This window comes from Balaenoptera musculus, chromosome 10 (genome assembly GCF_009873245.2).
Source record: "Balaenoptera musculus isolate JJ_BM4_2016_0621 chromosome 10, mBalMus1.pri.v3, whole genome shotgun sequence".
Taxonomy (NCBI): Eukaryota; Metazoa; Chordata; class Mammalia; order Artiodactyla; family Balaenopteridae; genus Balaenoptera; species Balaenoptera musculus.
In genome coordinates this window covers 556,651-576,389 of record NC_045794.1, presented here as the reverse complement: position 1 = coordinate 576,389, position 19,739 = coordinate 556,651, and the positions used below count along the sequence as shown (strand labels likewise).

Sequence of the window (19,739 nt, the reverse complement as noted above, 5' to 3'; positions counted from 1 at the left end):
CTGGTTCATATTTAGGTCTTTCCATGCCAGTCATAAAAATATGTGTGAGCATATTTATAGAAGTGGTGTGCATTTGAAAATTTAATAAATTTTACCAACTTACCTTTAAAAGAGTTTGTACCATTTATGAGACTGTTTGTTCCTTAAAATTTGGCCAATGCTATCTTACCAACATTGTCATTTAGAGTAGTTTATTGTTGCTTGCCAAATGGATGCATCAACCCTACATTCTTCTTTCTGTGTAAAGGATATGGAGATGACTGACATAAGAATGATAGTTTGATTTTAGAGACATTTTCTTGATATGAATCTAAATTTCGATAACATTTTTGGTCTGTGATGAAATATTCTGCACCTCAGAATTGTACAAGCTGAGCTCCTCCTCCAAGAGTCCTACCCGGAGTTCTCTAACTCAGGCTAATTCCTGTCTGGTGTTTGTGCCGGACGTCAGCCTGTTAGGTTGCCTCAGGAGGGCTCTTCCTTTTTCTTTCACCTTATTTGTCAAATGGGTCAGCTGAGATAATGGATGTAGAGAGTGCAGCGCGGTGCCTGCCACGTAGTGAGAGCTCAGTGTGAGTTAGCTAATGTTGCCGTCAGTTGTGAAACACTATACTTTTCTTTTAATATTTTGCACCAATATGTGAAGGGCTTCGTGTTTGTTTGTTTATTTATTTGGCTGTGTCGGGTCTTAGTTGTGGTACACAGGATCTTCGTTGCAGCATGCGGGATCTTTTGCTGTGTGTGGTGAAGTGCTTCTTAATTGAAAAAAATAGAAAGTTTTATACTTTATACTGTAAGGAAAGGTCAGCTTTTGTTCTATCTTCTTACTGTTAGGTAAGTAAGAATTTCAGCAATATTCATTGCTTCTTTTAGTTTGAGGAATAAGAATGCTGACCCATCCGGTCAACAAGCAATCCTGTGTAGTTTTTTTAGTTATTTGCTGGGAGGAGGCTACCTCTATCAATTACTGGGAGAGGACTGTTGAAACTGTCAATTATAAGTGACATTTAAAAATCACCCCCCTCCCCCAACTCCTTTTTTTTTTTTTTTTTAAAGAAAGCCATCTGAATAGAGCGAAGCTGTTATTTGACCAGGGAGATAGAAATTTGGATGTTGTTGCTGCTTAGTATTAGTGGCCATCAGTAACTTCAACGGAGAAGAGTATGAAATAGGCAGCCTCCCAGATGTCTCAGTGGTCCTTGTCCCCTCCCACTCCGAATCAGGCTGACCCTCGTGGCCTGTGGAACCCAGCGGGAGGGATGGTGTGTGAGGCTGGGGCAGAACAGCCTCAGCCTTGGTCTCTTGGGTCACGTGTCACGCAGTGCAAGGACGCTCCGGCAGCCCTGTAGAGACCCCTGTAGGAGGGACCGACTGGCTGACACCAGCATCTTTGTGCTCACTGTGTACATGAGCCCCTGTCCTTAGATGATGGAACCCCTAGCCAGCATCTGGTGACAGCTCACGAAAGCCCCGAGGCCGGACAGCTCCCAAGTTCCTGATTCAGAGTCGTGAGAGAGAACACGTTTGTTGTTATTTTAAGCCACTAAGTTTTGTGGTGATGTGGTTTGCAGCAGCAAGATGACTGCTCCAGAATGATTTGTGATAAGCCGCTTAGCCACATGTCCACACTGCAGGCCAGGGCTTAGCGTGTGGGGTGTCATGACGAACAGTTGAACTGAGACATTGATCCCGCAGCTGAGCAGGGAAAGACAGGTCTGTTAGTTCCTGAGAAGGCTGTACAAGTTTGTGTTAGTATCTTCTAAGTGCGACACAGTGAGAAAAAGCCTAGACCTGTCGTTTACCAACAGCTGCAAAACCTGCACGACTTTAACATGAAGCCCAGCACTGAGCATCGCCAGCTTTTACTCCCGGCACCTGAGCTCCGGCAACCTTCCTTCACCGGATGTGCACACACGGATTCTTCAGCTTTCTCCGTCCCTACGTGCATATCTTCCTGACCCACTTTCATTTTCATGGTCGGTTATAGTTCCTCTCTTGCATAAGACTGATGTGTAACAGCGTGCAACGGGTGTGAACTTTGCGTCTTAAAGCCGCACGTGCTCCTTACCTCAATTCCCCTGGGCAGGAGCTGCGCACCGCTCAGCCGCGGCCAGGCCTGGCGGAGACTCCGGTGGCCTCGGAAGGCTCAGCTGCAGAAGTGGGGGGATCTGCTGCCACGATCGCCTGCCGTGTGGATGGGAAGCCACCCCTCAATTCCTTGCCACGGGAGCCCTCCACGCGGCCGCTTGCTTCCTCTGAGCCAGCTCGGGATGCACCGACACTGTGCATCACCTTGGCGTCATCCCGTGACCCTTGCTGTCTTGTGGGGTCAGAAACAAGCCACAGATGCTCGCCTTGGAGGAGGGGAGATGGCGTGGGGCTGGAGGACGAGGAGGCAGGGGTTCTCTGGGAGGAATGCCAGGGCTGGCCACCACCACTGCTGTCCTTCCTCTGACACTTCCAGCCCGTCCTGGTTAAATCCAGCTCTTCCTTCTCCTTAGCTGCAGGGCCTGCACAGAACCAGATGTGATGGCAGATACACAGTGGTGCTGCCTCTTGGTTGCAGCTCTTCAAATTCTTAAACTTCTTCATGACTGACACCATTGTGCACCCTCCACCGTTTTTGGAAGTTCAGCGCGGGAGACCTGGCTATTATGTGGGCTTTCCAAATATGCAGCCTTAGGCACCTCCTTGGCAAGGAGCGGCCCAGCCTCTCAGCTCCTTGAGCAGAGCCCGTGCCTTCGCAAGGTGTCTGTACGAAGGGCCACTAAGTGTGTGCCCTGCAGGTGTTTCTCAGGCACAAGTAACCTAAACAAATGGGAGACAAATTTCCCCCAAACAAAAAAGCCTCCACCACTAGGACCCCTTTATGGCCTCCATGTAGCACAGGCACATTGAAGGCCTGTGGTCTGAGTGCCACCCGACACCGCACCTGGCGGGCTGCTCCTTAGCGGTGCCTCCGGGGGCTGCGGCCCCACCCCTCCTCTCTGCTGAGCTCTGTTCAGTCCAGACCTCTCTGCACTGAAGAGTGATCCTCCGCTGAGCCACAGATGATGCCCTCACAACACAGTTTTTTATTGGATTCTTTTATGCATTTTTATGCTTTTATAATCCAATAGTTTATTTATTTTGTTACTCAAGTTGTTCCAGCTTTGGCCATTGGGAACTGTATCATTTGGCTATGGGGCTTTTTAAAATTTTTTAATTATTTATTTATTTTTGGCTGTGTTGGGTCTTCGTTGCTGTACACGGACTTTCTCTAGTTGCAGTGAGCAGGGTCTACTCTTTGTTGCGGTGCGCGGGCTTCTCATTGCGGTGGCTTCTCTTGTTGCGGAGCACAGGCTCTGGGTGCGCGGGCTTCAGTAGTTGTGGCTCGTGGGCTCTAGGGCGCGCGCTCAGTAGTGTGGCACATGGGCTTAGTTGCTCCACGGCATGTGGGATCTTCCCGGACCAGGGCTCGAACCCATGTCCCCTGCATTGGCAGGTGGATTCTTAACCACTGCGCCACCAGGGAAGCCCTATGGGGTGGCTTTGTTTTGTTTTGTTTTTGAGTGCTTCCTTACTTTCAGACACCAAAAGGTCCTCCATTTTCTACATTTCCAACCCCTGTCCTAGAATCTGCCATTTCTCCAAGGAGCTCAGGTTCCTTTTATTGGAGAACGGTATTGAAAACTGAGATTTGGATGCTAGGTGTGCACTTTGCTATTGGGTTTTTTTTGCTTCTGGGCCCTCTCAGCTGATAGGGCAAGGAGACGTATGTGTGTGTACTAAGGTGTATAAATGTTTCTGTATTAACCGTCGCTATGTAAGACTAATCATGAGTTCATACTGAGGTCTCCCAGGCCACTTGCTTTGTGGTCCATCCTCGCTTCTCTGTGAGCTCCCCGTGCAGCTGCAGCAGAGAGAAGCCGGCTCCCACATCTGCCATCCACCAGGTGACTGTCCAGTTCCAGTGCCGGGTCCAGCAGTGTCAGGCTTGTTACGACACATATCCCCATGGGAAACAGCTTTACCAACTAGAGTACAGTGCTTCTGGGCAGTGCTGCTTGTAATCTCACAGATTCTACCATTTCCAAAGTTACTTAGGTCAGCGCTTGTTTACTACAGGGACTGACCCTCTTCCTCCAGCCAAGAGGGCGATGTGGTGTCCTCGGTATCCCGTCACCTATGACATCTGTCTGTTTACACTTGTAACTTGGAGTCTCATTTTGGACCTTGAAAGGGGTCCTGATTTAGGGGCTCAGTTTTCTTGCCCCTCTCATTGAAGTGTGAGGCTTGCAGTTGACATGTCTGGAGAGAGACGGTCTTGGATGTTACGGAGTGTCTCTGTCTCTGTCATTTGTCGGCTGCTCTGAGGGTCTCAGTTTGTGTCCTGATAGTTGAGCTACATCCTGTATTTCATATCACATGTTTCTTTTTGGGGGAGAAAATTCTCTCACGTTTGCACCAAATACCGTCTTTTCCTGCCTAGGACATCACCCCTCTGGGTCTCTTCTGGTGTTAGCAGTCTTCCATCTCCACTCAAACCAGCAGGCAGTGGTTGACAGGTTTGGTTTAATTTTCCTTGGCCCTTTGTCGTGTCCTGGAGACCTGTTCGGGGAAGGCTGCCCTCCTCCTGGTTGTGGGTGCTCCCCTCATTCCCAACATCAAGGAAACAAGGTCTTCCCCGCTGGCATGTAACCTAGCTGCCGTGCTGGTGGCCCTTGGTATTTGTCAGCAGAAGCAGAAAATTGCATTTATGCAGAAGTCTTAGTTAATCCTACAGGAGGAACGTGTCTCTCCTTCTCCGGTGGTTCAGAGTTTATTCTTTTCCTTCAGTGCAACTTGTTTTGTTGGACAACTTACTGACATTAGTTTTGACTCCCACCAATGTCAGTAAGTTGTCCAGCAAAACAAGTATTTCCTTGATTCTCTTTAAATAATCTGTCAGTTGAGATGTTACTCTTCAAGCCCCTTTTCCTTCTCAAACATTCATAGTTGATGGCGCCACAGGCAGAAAAAGAAACACAGCACAGCCCCTGTCCTCCACCCCCTCCACACTTGCACTGTGGGCTTAGGGCTCTCGTGACTGTCATCGTCCAGGTGAAAGCAATTAGCAGAAGTCCTTCCTTCGGGCCGAGCTCGTAGGCCACCTCTGAGCACCACAGGAAATCCACCTTCCCCCTGAGGCCTTGGGCCCCTGCGATGGGATGGGTGGGCGTGAAGGCAGGACCTTTATTCTAACAGAAGAAACAAACAGGAGTAAAGATTGGGAAGTACCTGTTATTTTTGAAAAATACAGCTGGTTAGTTCTCCACAAGATGTCTATTTAATGGAGAGAATATTGAAAGGGTCAGTTGAGGTCTTTGGATGGCAAACTCAGGGGTCGGAGTGTGTCTCAGTTTGGTGAGTTGCGGGAGTTTGGGAGGCTTCTGAACAAGCAATGTGACAATAATTGAGTTTGAGCACCTCTCACAGGGCAGCGGAGGAGATGCTCTGTGTTGGAAGTGGGAGATGGGCTCGGAAGTGCGGGGAGAAGTGCCGCAGCCGTGGGGGCTGGGAGGGTGCCCCCCGCCCAGGACACCAGGACACCCAACACTGCGCTGACCCCAGAAGGGCTCCTGTAGAGCCTGTGAGCTTAATTTAACCTCAGACCAACCCCTGTGACTGCTGTATTAGTGAATCCTTCCAGATTAAATTTTTGGAGGGAAGAGTTTTCACAGATGTAGGTAATTGTTAAATGACTTCAGACCAAACTTCCGAGTGGTCATAAAATGTTTCAGATGCTTTATATTCATAATATGCTTCTCAATATTCATATTTTAAATTATTATCCCTTATAATAGCTAGAATCTAGGGCTTACTATGTGTGATACAGTCTTACTGTGATACAGTGTTAAGTTTAGGATCTTGGCTTATGGATGCTGGCTAACTTTCAAAAAACATTTACTAAATACTCACTGGGCATTTCAGGGAAACAGCCACAAGCAAAAACCAGGAAGCTTCTCAAGGGATTTGCATAGTAACAGTGGAAGAAAGAAAATAAACAAACATATAATAAATAGGTGATCAGTTAATTAGAAAAATAAAGCACAGTAGGTGGATTGGGGAATGATGGGGAAGCCATGCAGATGCAGGAAGGGGGGCCCTGACAGGAACGCTGCGGGTCCCCGAGAAGTGGGCAGGAGGCTGGCTCATGCGGGCTGGGGTCAGAGGGCTGAGGGTCAGTAGGACTTGAGCCCGTTGATGTGCACGGACAGGGGTCCAGTTGGGAGGCCCTGAGGGAGTCGATGCTGAGACAGTGGCTGGAGGAGAAGGCATTGAGGACACAGGGCGGTTTCTGAATCCACTTAGAAGGGAGAGTCAGCAGGGCAGGTTGCTGGGTTAGTTGTGAAATGAGCGGAGGGTCAAGGGTGACTGAAAAGCTTTCTGCTGGAGCAGTGGGACAAAGCTGCCATTTGGAGATGGGCGGCCAGAGGGGAAGCAGGTCCGAGGCCGTGGGACCGGGAGTTCAGGCTCCTTGTGCTGGGTTTGCTCTGTCTGCTGGGATTCTGAGGAAGGGAACAGAGTATGAATGGCTGGAGGGGCTCAGCAGGATGGTGGGTGTGGCCTGCAGAGGACAGGGGAGGGTGGAGGTGGAGGGGAAGCTGGCAGAGATGGGAAAGGAAGGGAATTGGCCTGGAGGAGGAAGGGTGTCTGGGTGGAGGAAAGAATGGACTAATTTACATGCTCTTTTCAGCCCAGGCCTTAGATGTGACTTGGATGCTGGTCAGAATGAGAGTGCATTTGCATCACTGATACTGGCCAGATTGTTTTTAACCACCCCTGAGTTTCAGTCATTTTAGTGCAGTTTCACTGTACATGAGCTGATTCATTTCAGTTCGAGGCAGGTAATTAATCTTTTTTTTTTTTTTTTTTTTAGTTGTTTTTTGTTTGTTTGTTTTTTTTATACTGCAGGTTCTTATTAGTCATCAATTTTATACACATCAGTGTATACATGTCAATCCCAATCGCCCAGTTCAGCACACCACCATCCCCACCCCACCGCGGTTTTCCCTACTTGGTGTCCATACATTTCTTCTCTACATCAGTATCTCAACTTTTGCCCTGCAAACCAGTTCATCTGTACCATTTTTCTAGGTTCCCCATACATGTGTTAATATACGATATTTGTTTTTCTCTTTCTGACTTACTTCACTCTGTATGACAGTCTCTAGATCCATCCACGTCTCAACAAATGACTCAATTTTGTTCCTTTTTATGGCTGAGTAATATTCCATTGTATATATGTACCACAACTTCTTTATCCATTTGTCTGTTGATGGGCACTTAGGTTGCTTCCATGACCTGGCTATTGTAAATAGTGCTGCAGTGAGCATTGGGGTGCATGTGTCTTTTTGAATTATGGATTTCTCTGGGTATATGCCCAGTAGTGGGATTGCTGGATCATATGGTAATTCTATTTTTATTTTTTTAAGGAACCTCCATACTGTTCTCCATAGTGGCTGTATCAATTTACATTCCCACCAACAGTGCAGGAGGGTTCCCTTTTCTCCACACCCTCTCCAGCATTTGTTGTTTGTAGATTTTCTGATGATGCCCATTCTAACTGGTGTGAGGTGATACCTCATTGTAGTTTTGATTTGCATTTCTCTAGTAATTAGTGATGTTGAGCAGCTTTTCATGTGCTTCGTGGCCGTCTGTATGTCTTCTTTGGAGAAATGTCTATTTAAGTCTTCTGCCCATTTTTGGATTGGGTTGTTTGTTTCTTTAATATTGAGCTGCATGAGCTGTTTATATATTTTGGAGATTAATCCTTTGTCCGTTGATTCGTTTACAAATATTTTCTCCCATTCTGAGGGTTGTCTTTTCGTCTTGTTTATGGTTTCCTTTGCTGTGCAAAAGCTTTGAGGTTTCATTAGGTCCCATTTGTTTATTTTTGTTTTTATTTCCATTACTCTACAAGGTGGATCAAAAAAGATCTTGCTGTGATTTATGTCAAAGAGTGTTCTTCCTATGTTTTCCTCTAAGAGTTTTATAGTGTCCGGTCTTACATTTAGGTCTCGAATCCATTTTGAGTTTATTTTTGTGTGTGGTGTTAGGGAGTGTTCTAATTTCATTCTTTTACATGTAGCTGTCCATTTTTCCCAGCACCACTTATTGAAGAGACTGTCTTTTCTCCATTGTATATATTTGCCTCCTTTGTCATAGATTAGTTGACCATAGGTGCGTGGGTTTATCTCTGGGCTTTTTATCCTGTTCCATTGATCTATGTTTCTGTTTTTGTGCCAGTACCATATTGTCTTGATTACTGTAGCTTTGTAGTATAGTCTTAAGTCAGGGAGTCTGATTCCTCCAGCTCAGTTTTTTTCCCTCAGGACTGCTTTAGCTATTCGGGGTCTTCTGTGTCTCCATACAAATTTTAAGATGATTTGTTCTAGTTCTGTAAAAAATGCCATTGGTAATTTGATAGGGATTGCATTGAATCTGTAGATTGCTTTGGGTAGTATAGTCATTTTCACAGTATTGATTCTTCCAATCCAAGAACATGGTATATCTCTCCATCTGTTGGTATCATCTTTAATTTCTTTCATCAGTGTCTTATAGTTTTCTGCATACAGGTCTTTTGTCTCCCTAGGTAGGTTTATTCCTAGGTATTTTATTCTTTTTGTTGCAATGGTAAATGGGAGTGTTTCCATAATTTCTGTTTCAGATTTTTCATCATTAGTGTATAGGAATGCAAGAGATTTCTGTGCATTAATTTTGTATCCTGCAACTTTACCAAGTTCATTGATTAGCTCAAGTACTTTTCTGGTGGCATCTTTAGGATTCTCTATGTATAGTATCATGTCACCTGCAAACAGTGACAGTTTTACTTCTTCTTTTCCAATTTGTATTCCTTTTATTTCTTTTTCTTCTCTGATTGCCGTGGCTAGGACTTCCAAAACTGTGTTGAATAATAGTGGCGAGAGTGGACATCCTTGTCTCGTTCCTGATCTTAGAGGAAATGCTTTCAGTTTTTCACCATTGAGAATGATGTTTGCTGTGGGTTTGTCGTATATGGCCTTTATTATGTTGAGGTAGGTTCCCTCTATGCCCACTTTCTGGAGAGTTTTTATCATAAATGGGTGTTGAATTTTGTCAAAAGCTTTTTCTGCATCTATTGAGATGATCATATGATTTTTATTCTTCAGTTTGTTAATATGGTGTATCACATTGATTGATTTGCGTATATTGAAGAATCCTTGCATCCCTGAGATAAATCCCACTTGATCGTGGTGTATGATCCTTTTAATGTGTTGTTGGATTCTGTTTGCTAGTATTTTGTTGAGGATTTTTGCATCTATATTCATCAGTGATATTGGTCTGTAATTTTCTTTTTTTGTAGTATGTTTGTCTGGTTTTCGTATCAGGGTGATGGTGGCCTAATAGAATGAGTTTGGGAGTGTTCCTTCCTCTGCAATTTTTTGGAAGAGTTTGAGAAGGATGGGTGTTAGCTCTTCTCTAAATGTTTGATAGAATTCACCTGTGAAGCCATCTGGTCCTGGACTTTTGTTTGTTGGAAGATTTTTCATCACAGTTTCATTTTCATTACTTGTGATTGGTCTGTTCATATTTTCTATTTCTTCCTGGTTCAGTCTTGGAAGGTTATACCTTTCTAAGAATTTGTCCATTTCTTCCAGTTTGTCCATTTTATTGGCATAGAGTTGCTTGTAGTAGTCTCTTAGGATGCTTTGTATTTCTGCGGTGTCTGTTGTAACTTCTCCTTTTCATTCTAATTTTATTGATTTGAGTCCTCTCCCTCTTTTTCTTGATGAGTCTGGCTAATGGTTTATCAATTTTGTTTATCTTCTCAAAGAACCAGCTTTTAGTTTTATTGATCTTTGCTGTTGTTTTCTTTGTTTCTATTTCATTAATTTCTGCTCTGATCTTTATGATTTCTTTCCTTCTGCTAACTTTGGGTTTTGTTTGTTATTCTTTCTCTAGTTCCTTTAGGTGTAAGGTTAGATTGTTTACTTGAGATTTTTCTTGTTTCTTGAGGTAGGCTTGTATAGCTATAAACTTCCCTCTTAGAACTGCTTTTGCTGCATCCCATAGGTTTTGGATCGTCGTGTTTTCGTTGTCATTAGTCTCTAGGTGTTTTTTGATTTCCTCTTTGATTTCTTCAGCGATCTCTTGGTTATTTAGTAACGTATTGTTTAGCCTCCATGTGTTTGTGTTTTTTACGTTTTTTCCCCTGTAATTCATTTCTAATCTCATAGCGTTGTGGTCAGAAAAGATGCTTGATATGATTTCAATTTTCTTAAATTTACTGGGGCTTGATTTGTGACCCAAGATGTGATCTATCCTGGAGAATGTTCCGTGCGCACTTGAGAAGAACGTGTAATCTGCTGTTTTTGGATGGAATGTCCTATAAATATCAATTAAATCTACCTGGTCTATTGTGTCTTTTAAAGCTTGTGTTTCCTTATTTATTTTCATTTTGGATCTGTCCATTGGTGTAAGTGAGGTGTTAAAGTCCCCCACTATTACTGTGTTACTGTCGATTTCCTCTTTTATAGCTGTTAGCAGTTGCCTTATGTAATGAGGTGCTCCTGTGTTGGGTGCATATGTATTTATAATTGTTATATCTTCTTCTTGGATTGATCCCTTGATCATTATGTAGTGTCCTTCCTTGTCTCTTGTTACATTCTTTATTTTAAAGTCTATTTTATCTGATACGAGTATAGCTACTCCAGCTTTCTTTTGATTTCCATTTGCATGGAATATCTTTTTCCATCCCCTCACTTTCAGTCTGTATGTATCCCTAGGTCTGAAGTGGGTCTCTTGTAGACAGCATATATATGGGTCTTCTTTTTGTATCCATTCAGCAAGCCTGTGTCTTTTGGTTGGAGCATTTAATCCATTCACATTTAAGGTAATTATCGATATGTATGTTCCTATGACCATTTTCTTAATTGTTTTAGGTTTGTTTTTGTTAGGTCCTTTTCTTCTCTTGTGTTTCCCACTTAGAGAAGTTCCTTTAGCATTTGTTGTAGAGCTGGTTTGGTGGTGCTGAATTCTCTTAGCTTTTGCTTGTCTGTAAAGCTTTTGATTTCTCCATCGAATCTGAATGAGATCCTTGCCGGGTAGAGTAATCTTGGTTGTATGTTCTTCCCTTTCATCACTTTAAGTATATCATGCCACTCCCTTCTGGCTTGTAGAGTTTCTGCTGAGAAATCAGCCGTTAACCTTATGGGAGTTCCTTTGTATGTTATTTGTCGTTTTTCCCTTGTTGCTTTCAATAATTTTTCTTTGTCTTTAATTTTTGCCAATTTGATTACTATGTGTCTCAGCGTGTTTCCCCTTGGGTTTATCCTGTATGGGACTCGCTTCGCTTCCTGGACTTGGGTGGCTATTTCCTTTCCCATGTTAGGGATGTTTTCGACTATAATCTCTTGAAATATTTTCTCGGGTCCTTTCTCTCTCTCTTCTCCTTCTGGGACCCCTGTAACGCGGATGTTGTTGCGTTTAATGTTGTCCCAGAGGTCTCTTAGGCTGTCTTCATTTCTTTTCATTCTTTTTTCTTTAGTCTGTTCCACAGCAGTGAATTCCATCATTCTGTCTTCCAGGTCACTTATCCGTTCTTCTGCCTCAGTTATTTTACTATTGATTCCTTCTAGTGTAGTTTTCATTTCAGTTATTGTATTGTTCATCTCTGTTTGTTTGTTCTTTAATTCTTCTAGGTCTTTGTTAAACATTTCTTGCATCTTCTCAATCTTTGCCTCCAATCTTTTTCTGAGGTCCTGGATCATCTTCACTATCATTATCCTGAATTCTTTTTCTGGAAGTTTGCCTATTTCCACTTCATTTAGTTGTTTTTCTGGGGTTTTATCTTGTTCCTTCATCTGGTACATAGCCCTCTGCCTTTTCATCTTGTCTATCTTTCTGTGAATGTGGTTTTTGTTCCACAGGCTGCAGGATTGTAGTTCTTCTTGCTTCTGCTGTCTGCCCTCTGGTGGATGAGGCTGTCTAAGAGGCTTGATGGGAGGGACTGGTGATGGGTAGAGGTGACTGTTGCTGTGGTGGTCAGAGCTCAGTAAAACTTTAATCCACTTGACTGTTGATGGGTGGGGCTCGGTTCCCTCCCTGTTGGGTGTTTGGCCTGAGGCAACCCAACACTGGAGCCTACCTGGGCTTTTTGGAGGGGCTCATGACAGACTCTGGGAGGGCTCACGCCAAGGAGTACTTCCCAGAACTTCTGCTGCCAGTGTCCTTGTCCCCACCGTGAGCCACAGCCACCCCCTGCCTCTACAGGAGACCCTCCAACAGTAGCAGGTAGGTCTGGTTCAGTCTCTCCTGGGGTCACTGCTCCCTTCCCTGGGTCCCGATGCGCACCCTACTTTGTGCCCTCCAAGAGTGGAGTCTCTGTTTTCCCCAGTCCTGTCGAAGTCCTGCAATCAATTCCCACTAGGCTTCAAAGTCTGATTCTCTAGGAATTCCTCCTCCCGTTGCCGGACCCCCAGGTTGGGAAGCCTGACGTGGGGCTCAGAACCTTCACTCCAGTGGGTGGACTTATGTGGTATAAGTGTTCTACAGTCTGTGAGTCACCCACCCAGCAGTTAATGGGATTTGATTTTACCGTGATTGCGCCCTTTCTGCCGTCTCATTGCAGCTTCTCCTTTGTCTTTGGATGTGGGGTATCTTTTTTGGTGAGTTCCAGTGTCTTCCTGTCGATGATTGTCCAGCAGCTAGTTGTGATTCTGGTGTTCTTGCAAGAGGGAGTGAGAGCACGTCCTTCTACTCTGCCATCTTGGTTCCTCCTCTATCAGTAATTAATCTTGTTGCTTAAGGACAGCTGATGAAATTTGACTAGTAAGAGAGTTTTAATGGTGTCCACCTCCTTTCTTTTTACACCCGATTGGTACGCTGTGGGAGAAGCGACCTGGCCAGCAGGTCTGCTCTGTGTTCCTCAAGAGGAGAGCCTGCTCTGGGTGCCTCTTCATCACGGCCCCATGTCAGTTAATTTTGTCAGCTGTCAACGTTTGTCTAATGCTCATTACGCATTTGAGGAATAGAAGTCTCATTGGATGTATGAACCAGTGCTGTCCAACATTTGTCTGTTTGTTTTCTATTGTGTTTGGTGTCCTGGCCTGCCCTGGTGCTCCCAGGCGCTCGCACACACACGTGTCACCAGAGAGCAGCAGTAGTCACCAAGCACATGGATTAGTGTGTCTTGGTTTTGTCCTTTTCTTGCCCGTAGTCTTCTTTTTCAGTTTCAGTTAAAAAAAATCTTTCGAAACAACAACAAGCAACAACGATGAAAACAAACAAAACAATCACAGTAAACCCGACTCTCTAGGAAGCTGCGCTGCGTCCTTGTGCCGTGGGGCCCGAGGGGCACAGTCTCTGTGATGAAGTCCAGACACCGACCTGGGTCTGAGGCTTGTAGGGGCCGCAGGGCCCTGCTCATCCAGCACTAGCTTTGTGGACGTGTTGAGAAGCTTCCATCTCTTCAGTGCTCAGGAATTATTTGTGTATCATGGGGCCTTTCTTGTGGGAGAAGATCCATGAAAGTTCTGAGCCTTTTCTAAAATTTCTGGAGCCAGTTTTTGTAATTTATACCTTTTTAGAAAATCATGTTCTTGTAGGTTTACACATTTATTGCTTTGATTAGTATTTTCCAGTTAATCTAATATTCTAGGGTAGCAGTCCTATCCGAGGGGAGCTGTGTGGTTTCTTTTCTGTTGTTCCCCAGCATCACAGCCAGGGACAGCCATGTCGTGGGCTGCCGAGAGGAAGGTGTGTCTGCCGCGAAGCCGCGGTGCAGAGCTGCCGGCCACGGGCAGGGCGTTGGGGTAGCACTTCGGGGATCCTCAGCGGTAACCCGCTTGGGCTGATGTATACCTCACGGTTATAATTGGCCCGGGCAGCCTTGGGGATTAAATTAATTTGTATCAAGTTAGAAAGCATCAGCTGCCAGAGTCAGGGAGGTCTTCTGGAGGCTGAGCCCGCTCTCCAAGCGGTGTCTCATGGAGAGCAGCTGGGATGGTCCTCGGAGGGCCTGCTGTGCATCTCCCTTGTGTGAGCGCAGTTCTGGGGCCCACACAGAGGCCCCCGTCTTTGACTGTGACCCCCACTGCATTGCGGTTGGTTCCTGTGCAGGTGAGAAAGATTTGCACCCTTCTGAAATCAAATACAGCACATATGGTTGTTTTCCTTAGGCCTTTTCCCCTCCTTAGGTACACTCAGCGGGATCTTTGTGCCTGGAGGGTGCAGCTCTGTGATCTTCATCCTTCCTTGGAAGTTGAAGGAAAGAAAGTTGTTCTCTCTTTACCACCTTCTTTTGCAAAAGATTAAAGAAGACGTGTACGGGGCTCAGGAGCAGATCAAACAGTAGGAAGTCCCTGCAGTGACATTTGAGAACAGGTGTCAGTGGTGGCCGTGCGTGGAAGGAGTTAGTTGTGTTCCCTGTGCTGCACTTGGCTGTCTCTTCTGGACGTTCTCCCTGTTTGTGGCGAAGAGTTTCCAGGACATAGGCTAAGGGGCCCCCCTTCCCTCCCTGGCTCACCCTGGGGTTCTTTTTCCAGCAGCCACCGCCAGGTCCCGAGGGCAGGGCCGTGTGCCGGTGCTGAACGGCCCGTCCCTAATGAGCTGCGCCGCCAGCTGCACAGAGGGCGAGCCCTGTTCTCCCTCCGGCCCCTCTGAAGAGGCCCCTCTGAAGAGCGGGGGCCCAGGAGCCCTTCTCCTGTCCCTTCTCGGCTGATGTGCTGATCGCCACCACCCCACCCCACCCCACCCCCCGCCCTCGCCCCAGAGCATCTTGGCAAAGTTCAGATTTCTGTGCTCACAGCTCAGTGCCCACAGTGAAAAGGAAAGACAAAAGGGGAGGAGGAAAGTGGGGGTGGGGCGCTTGAAGGGTGTTTATTTCTTGTTGCCTTAGCCTAAGCCTCAGGCTCCCGGCTGAAGGCGTATGTGGTAAAGCTTTGAGTAACTGGATTTGGAGATAGTTTTATTGGCACATGCACACAGGCCATGTATTAAGAGTTTGAATTTCTGTTGTTCAGAAACCTGAATTTTGAAAAGACCGCTTTCTATCTCTTCAGTCTGCTTTTTTCTACACACCACCACTTAAGGAAGATGAGATAATTGCTGTGCTCACATGCTATAGAGTGTTTGCTGTGTGCCAGGCTGGTCTGGCTTTGCCTCATTTAAATCATCACAACAACCCCTGCACAGGGAAACTTTTAGTGTGATAAAGTTTTTTTTTCCTATAATAAATTGTGGTAAAAGACACAGAATTTACCATCGTTTTAAGTGCACCATTCAGGAGTGTTAAGTATATTCACATTGTTCTGAATCGGCTCCAAAACGTTTTCACCTTGCAAATCTGAAACTCTTATCCATTGAAGTGAAAACATTTTAACCGATAAGCCGGCACTTTTTTTTGTTCAGCAGGATTGAAATTGCTCTCCTGTTTCTCCTCTGCTGTCTCTCTGTAACATCAGGCCCAGGGCCGTGAGTGCCGAGGCTGCGCCCGGTGCCCTGGTCACCGTGTGGCAGCTGCGGGGAAGGACAGCTGGCTGTCCAGAGGCAGTGCCTTCTTCCTCGGACTGTCCACCAGTTGTGTGGGTGAAGCCCTGCTGAGCCAGAGGCAAGAGTGCACCTCACAAGTTACCAGGGGCCTGCGTCTATTGTGGTTTGTTTTCTAGGTAGCTTCTGATTTATGAAGCATAATATCATAGAAATTCGTGTGAAAAGCAATTGTATATTTTGTGAGTTACTGTTTGTGAGTCACCGTATCCCATGGGTGAAGTGGGAGGCAGGGGTGGGATTGCATTCATAATATGAGAGCTCCTCTCAGTACTCATTTGAGAGACGTTTCAAGCCTGTCCGGTTCCCCTTGGAAGAGCTGGTTCAGCATCCCTGGTGCACAGCCTCGTATGTAACCGCCTTCCCAGTGGCTACCTAGATTATGGTTGTGCCAGAAAGGCAAGGCCAGGTTCACTGGGGACAGGTTTTCACCAGTGCCATTTAGACTCTCCGCCAGAGTTGGATAGAACAGATCATTTCATAATTTTTTCAAATGTGGGTAGGGGTGTTAGTCTTCACTTTCTGCTGATAATGCTAAGAAAACAATGGTTGAATCACCGATGAAGCCTGGGTTCTGAGGCCAGCAGAAAATACAGTGCAACAGCTTTTTCTTTCCTTTTTTAAACCTCAGATTCACAGATTGTATTAATCATAATTCTTGGTTCATGACACATTCCCATCATTGGTTTGTGGATGTTTTCCTTCCGGTTCTGGTGTCACTAAGTCTGGCTAATCTATTGAACGAGGTGGCCTGGGACTTTGTGCTTCAAGGGTCCAGCCTCTTCTCTCACTGCGGTTTCCTTTGGGGTCTTGCCCAGTGTGACTGGGCTTCAGTAGGAGCCCAAATCTTCCCTTGCTCTGTTCCTGTTGGGCTCTGGATGTGCGTGTCTCCCCTCTTGCTGTCTGTCTCGTTCAGCTAAGTCCCTCAGAGTCTCCGCTTGGCTGTTGCTCGAGCTGCAGTGGCCTCATCTCCACCCTCTGCTGCAGCAGCTGGGCGGGTCCCACCCTCTCCACGGAGGGCCCCACCTCGGGTGTTAGGCCCCAGGAGCAGCGCCCTTCCCTCCCACAGCACCGGTTCTGTGCCCAGAGGTGCTGTGTCCCGTCTCCTCCCCCCGCTGACCCCAGCTCCCCATGGCTCAGGAAGTGCTGGGTGCCCCGGAAATGTTTGTTGAATAAATGAATTCTGACCAAATATAGTTCAAATCCTTGTTATGTTTGGTCGGTAGAATGTAGAAAAGAGCTCTGCCCAAAGGAATTAGTAAGCTAATAGAAGGATAAGAGCCATTGTAATAAGCATGCCCATTGTTACCAAATTTGTATGTAGGGCAGGCACGAGGTTTTCACGCTTGGGCCTTGTCTTTGAATTCTGAGTTCCGCTCACCTGGGCTTTCAAGGCGTCTATGCCCCTTCCTTCTCAGGGTGGTTTGTATTTTGTTTGCTTTTATCAGTCGGTGTGCTTAGCAATTTTTTGTCATGTGAAGTTTTCAGAGTGGGTGTTTACAAACTTAGAAACTTTTAAACATAGAATAACAAACGGAACGATTAAAATAGCTTTAAAAAGACCTTTACCATTTTTAAAATATTTATTTATTTATTTATTTATTTATTTATTTATTTATTTATTTATTTATTTATTTATTTATTTATGGCTGTGTTGGGTCTTCGTTTCTGTGCGAGGGCTTTCTCTAGTTGCGGCAAGCGGGGGCCACTCTTCATCGCGGTGCGCGGGCCTCTCACTATAGCGGCCTCTCTTGTTGCGGAGCACAGGCTCCAGACGCGCAGGCTCAGTAGCTGTGGCTCACGGGCCTAGTCGCTCCGCGGCATGTGGGATCCTCCCAGACCAGGGCCCGAACCCGCGTCCCGTGCATTGGCAGGCAGATTCTCAACCACTGCGCCACCAGGGAAGCCCAAGACCTTTACCATTTTTACAGCAGAAGTGGACCCCCTCTTGTGTACACTGACCGGTGCTTGGTGTGGGCAGAAACTGCGTCTTTGGCACACCTCATGCTTTCCAAACCACTCATAAGACCCTTGCAATTTTGGTTATGAGCCGGCCACACCACAAGCGTAGTGGACCCTTGGGAAATCGCTTGCACGGTGGGTGGACGGCATCGTGGTGGACCAGACGTGGGCCCTCTCTGCGTCCCGGGAGCTGGTGACTGGGGCGTGTTCCATCATCTCAGGGAACACTGGTTCACTGTGGGAGCTTGAGAAGGGAATAGAATCTCCCAAAATTCCACGCTGTCACCTTTTGTCCCTGTAGCTCCTCAGCGAACCTTTGTTTAGAGTATGTGCGAAGTCAAGCTAAATCTTCGGCATCTCTGCCTAAACCCCAAGGACAGCACGTGCACCTCCCCTGAGATTAGCCCCTTAGCACGGCATTGCCGCACTTCTCTTCGGTGATGTAAGCTTGGCCTTGGCGCTGGCAACCTCCTCCCCTCAGGCCTGTGGGGACCACAGATTGCTTACTTCCTCCTAGTGCTGCTTCTCAAGGTAGCGTGGTTCTGGAAAGCTGCTGCAGTTGGTTTACCTGTTGAAACTCTTAAATAAATGAATACTTTCTGAGTAATTACATATTTGCTCCTTTACACTCTTGCGAAATAATAGAAAGCAAAACAGTATATTTATATAAGTTAAGCTCTTTTATGACTGTGCTGGCATTGACTTGTAAAAAGAGGTGTCTGTGTGTGCAGGTGAAAGGGATGGAGCTTGGTAAGGAGCAGTGGGGGAGTAAACTCTTGGAAAACCAAAAAGGAGGGCAGTTGGCCCGTGACGGTGACGGCAGCGGTGGTGTGGTGGCGACCTGGAAGGGAAGAGTTGCTGGCTGTTAGGAAATCTGCATCTGTGTCCGAGCTCTCAATCCCTCTCCCTTCTCTTCCTCCTCAGGAGTTAGAAGCAGCTCTACACAGAGATGACGTGGAGTTTATCAGCGACCTGATCGCCTGCCTACTTCAGGGCTGCTATCAGCGAAGGGATATCACGTGAGTAACCCCAATCTTACTGTTTCTGGCGGAGGGAAGGAATTAACCAGTCCTAGTGATGTTTCGTGTCTCCTGGAATAAACCAGAGCAGATCACCGGCCAAGACATAACAGTGTATTTACACACGGTTCCCAGGTCCCGTGTTTGGCTCCTTCTGCAGCTGAGTTTACATTTTATTGTAATTCTTGACTTTATTTCACTCTCAGAAATCTATATCCCTTACTCTTGGGTCCGCCAGCTACCATATTCAAGTGTGGAATGTGTTCTCTCAATGTAGGGCTTTCTTTCTGATCTTTGTTTTCAGTATTGGTAAAATGATGCCTAACAAATTAAAACTAGATTTTTACTGTATTTCTGCCCCTGGGGTATGTATCTTCCATTCACGTAAACAGTGGCATCATTTCTAACATGGAGCTTCTGGGCCCCCTCACACCATAGTTGCCAAGTACACAGCTGTCTGGTACATTGAGATGTGTAGAAATTTGGAGCAAGATTTCATCTCTGTCAACAAATAAAGGATCTTCCTGATAAGGCCTCATCCCTTGTTTTGATAGAGTTGATAGATGTTCTCTTGCTACTATGTTTCCACACAGAGCTGGACTGTGCGGCCAACTCCCGGGAAGCTGAGACAGGACGGGCTTCCCCGTGCAGGCAGGAGTCTGGGGTGTTACGGTTTACAGTTTTCAGACAGTTAAAAAAAAAGACGGTGTCTGAAATATTTCTCTTGTAGTAGATCCACTCCTAGGTTCCTGTTAGGGCTGGGGGTAGACGTGTGGTAACAAGGTGAGTGAGGGGTTGACGAACTGCTACTGCATCCAGCGCGGAGCTCGGCGTTCGTGTGTGTGTGTGTGTGCGTGTGTGTGTGTGTGTGTGTGTGTGTGTGTGTGTGTGTGTGGAGTGATCATCCCCCTTCCTTTCCGTGTTTGTACTTCTGCCTGTTTCATGCTGTAGTCGTCATCTCCTGCATTCTCCGTGAGTGTACTGACTGTCCCCAGGGCGTCCAGGCTGTCGTGCTAAACAAAGAGTAGAAAGAAATCTACCATCTTACCACTTAAACACCATGACAAAAGGTTTAGTATATTTTCTCCCATTTTCTTTTTGAGATGTAACTTGGGAGTGTGTGTGGTTTTTAAGCAGTTGTGGTCATACTGTGTATGTAATTTCACTTTTTCATATCTTTCATTTTTTTCATCACAATGACAATTT

At 46.0% G+C, this 19,739-nt stretch overlaps 1 protein-coding gene and 1 non-coding gene across 5 annotated transcripts in view; one reads left to right on the top strand and one right to left on the bottom strand.

The window, feature by feature from the left end:
- The window catches only part of LOC118901847 (cat eye syndrome critical region protein 2), a 150,276-nt gene that overhangs the window by 67,111 nt on the left and 63,426 nt on the right, over window positions 1-19,739 (top strand). For all 4 annotated transcript variants that reach the window (XM_036865533.1, XM_036865532.1, XM_036865531.1 and 1 more), the window contains exon 2: window positions 18,439-18,533. In XM_036865533.1, coding sequence (XP_036721428.1) covers window positions 18,439-18,533 — 95 coding nt within the window. The remainder of the gene's footprint in view (window positions 1-18,438; window positions 18,534-19,739) is intronic.
- Window positions 16,173-16,242, bottom strand: LOC118902910. Its single transcript, XR_005021625.1, has one exon. It is a non-coding gene; the product is annotated as a small nucleolar RNA SNORD113/SNORD114 family (small nucleolar RNA).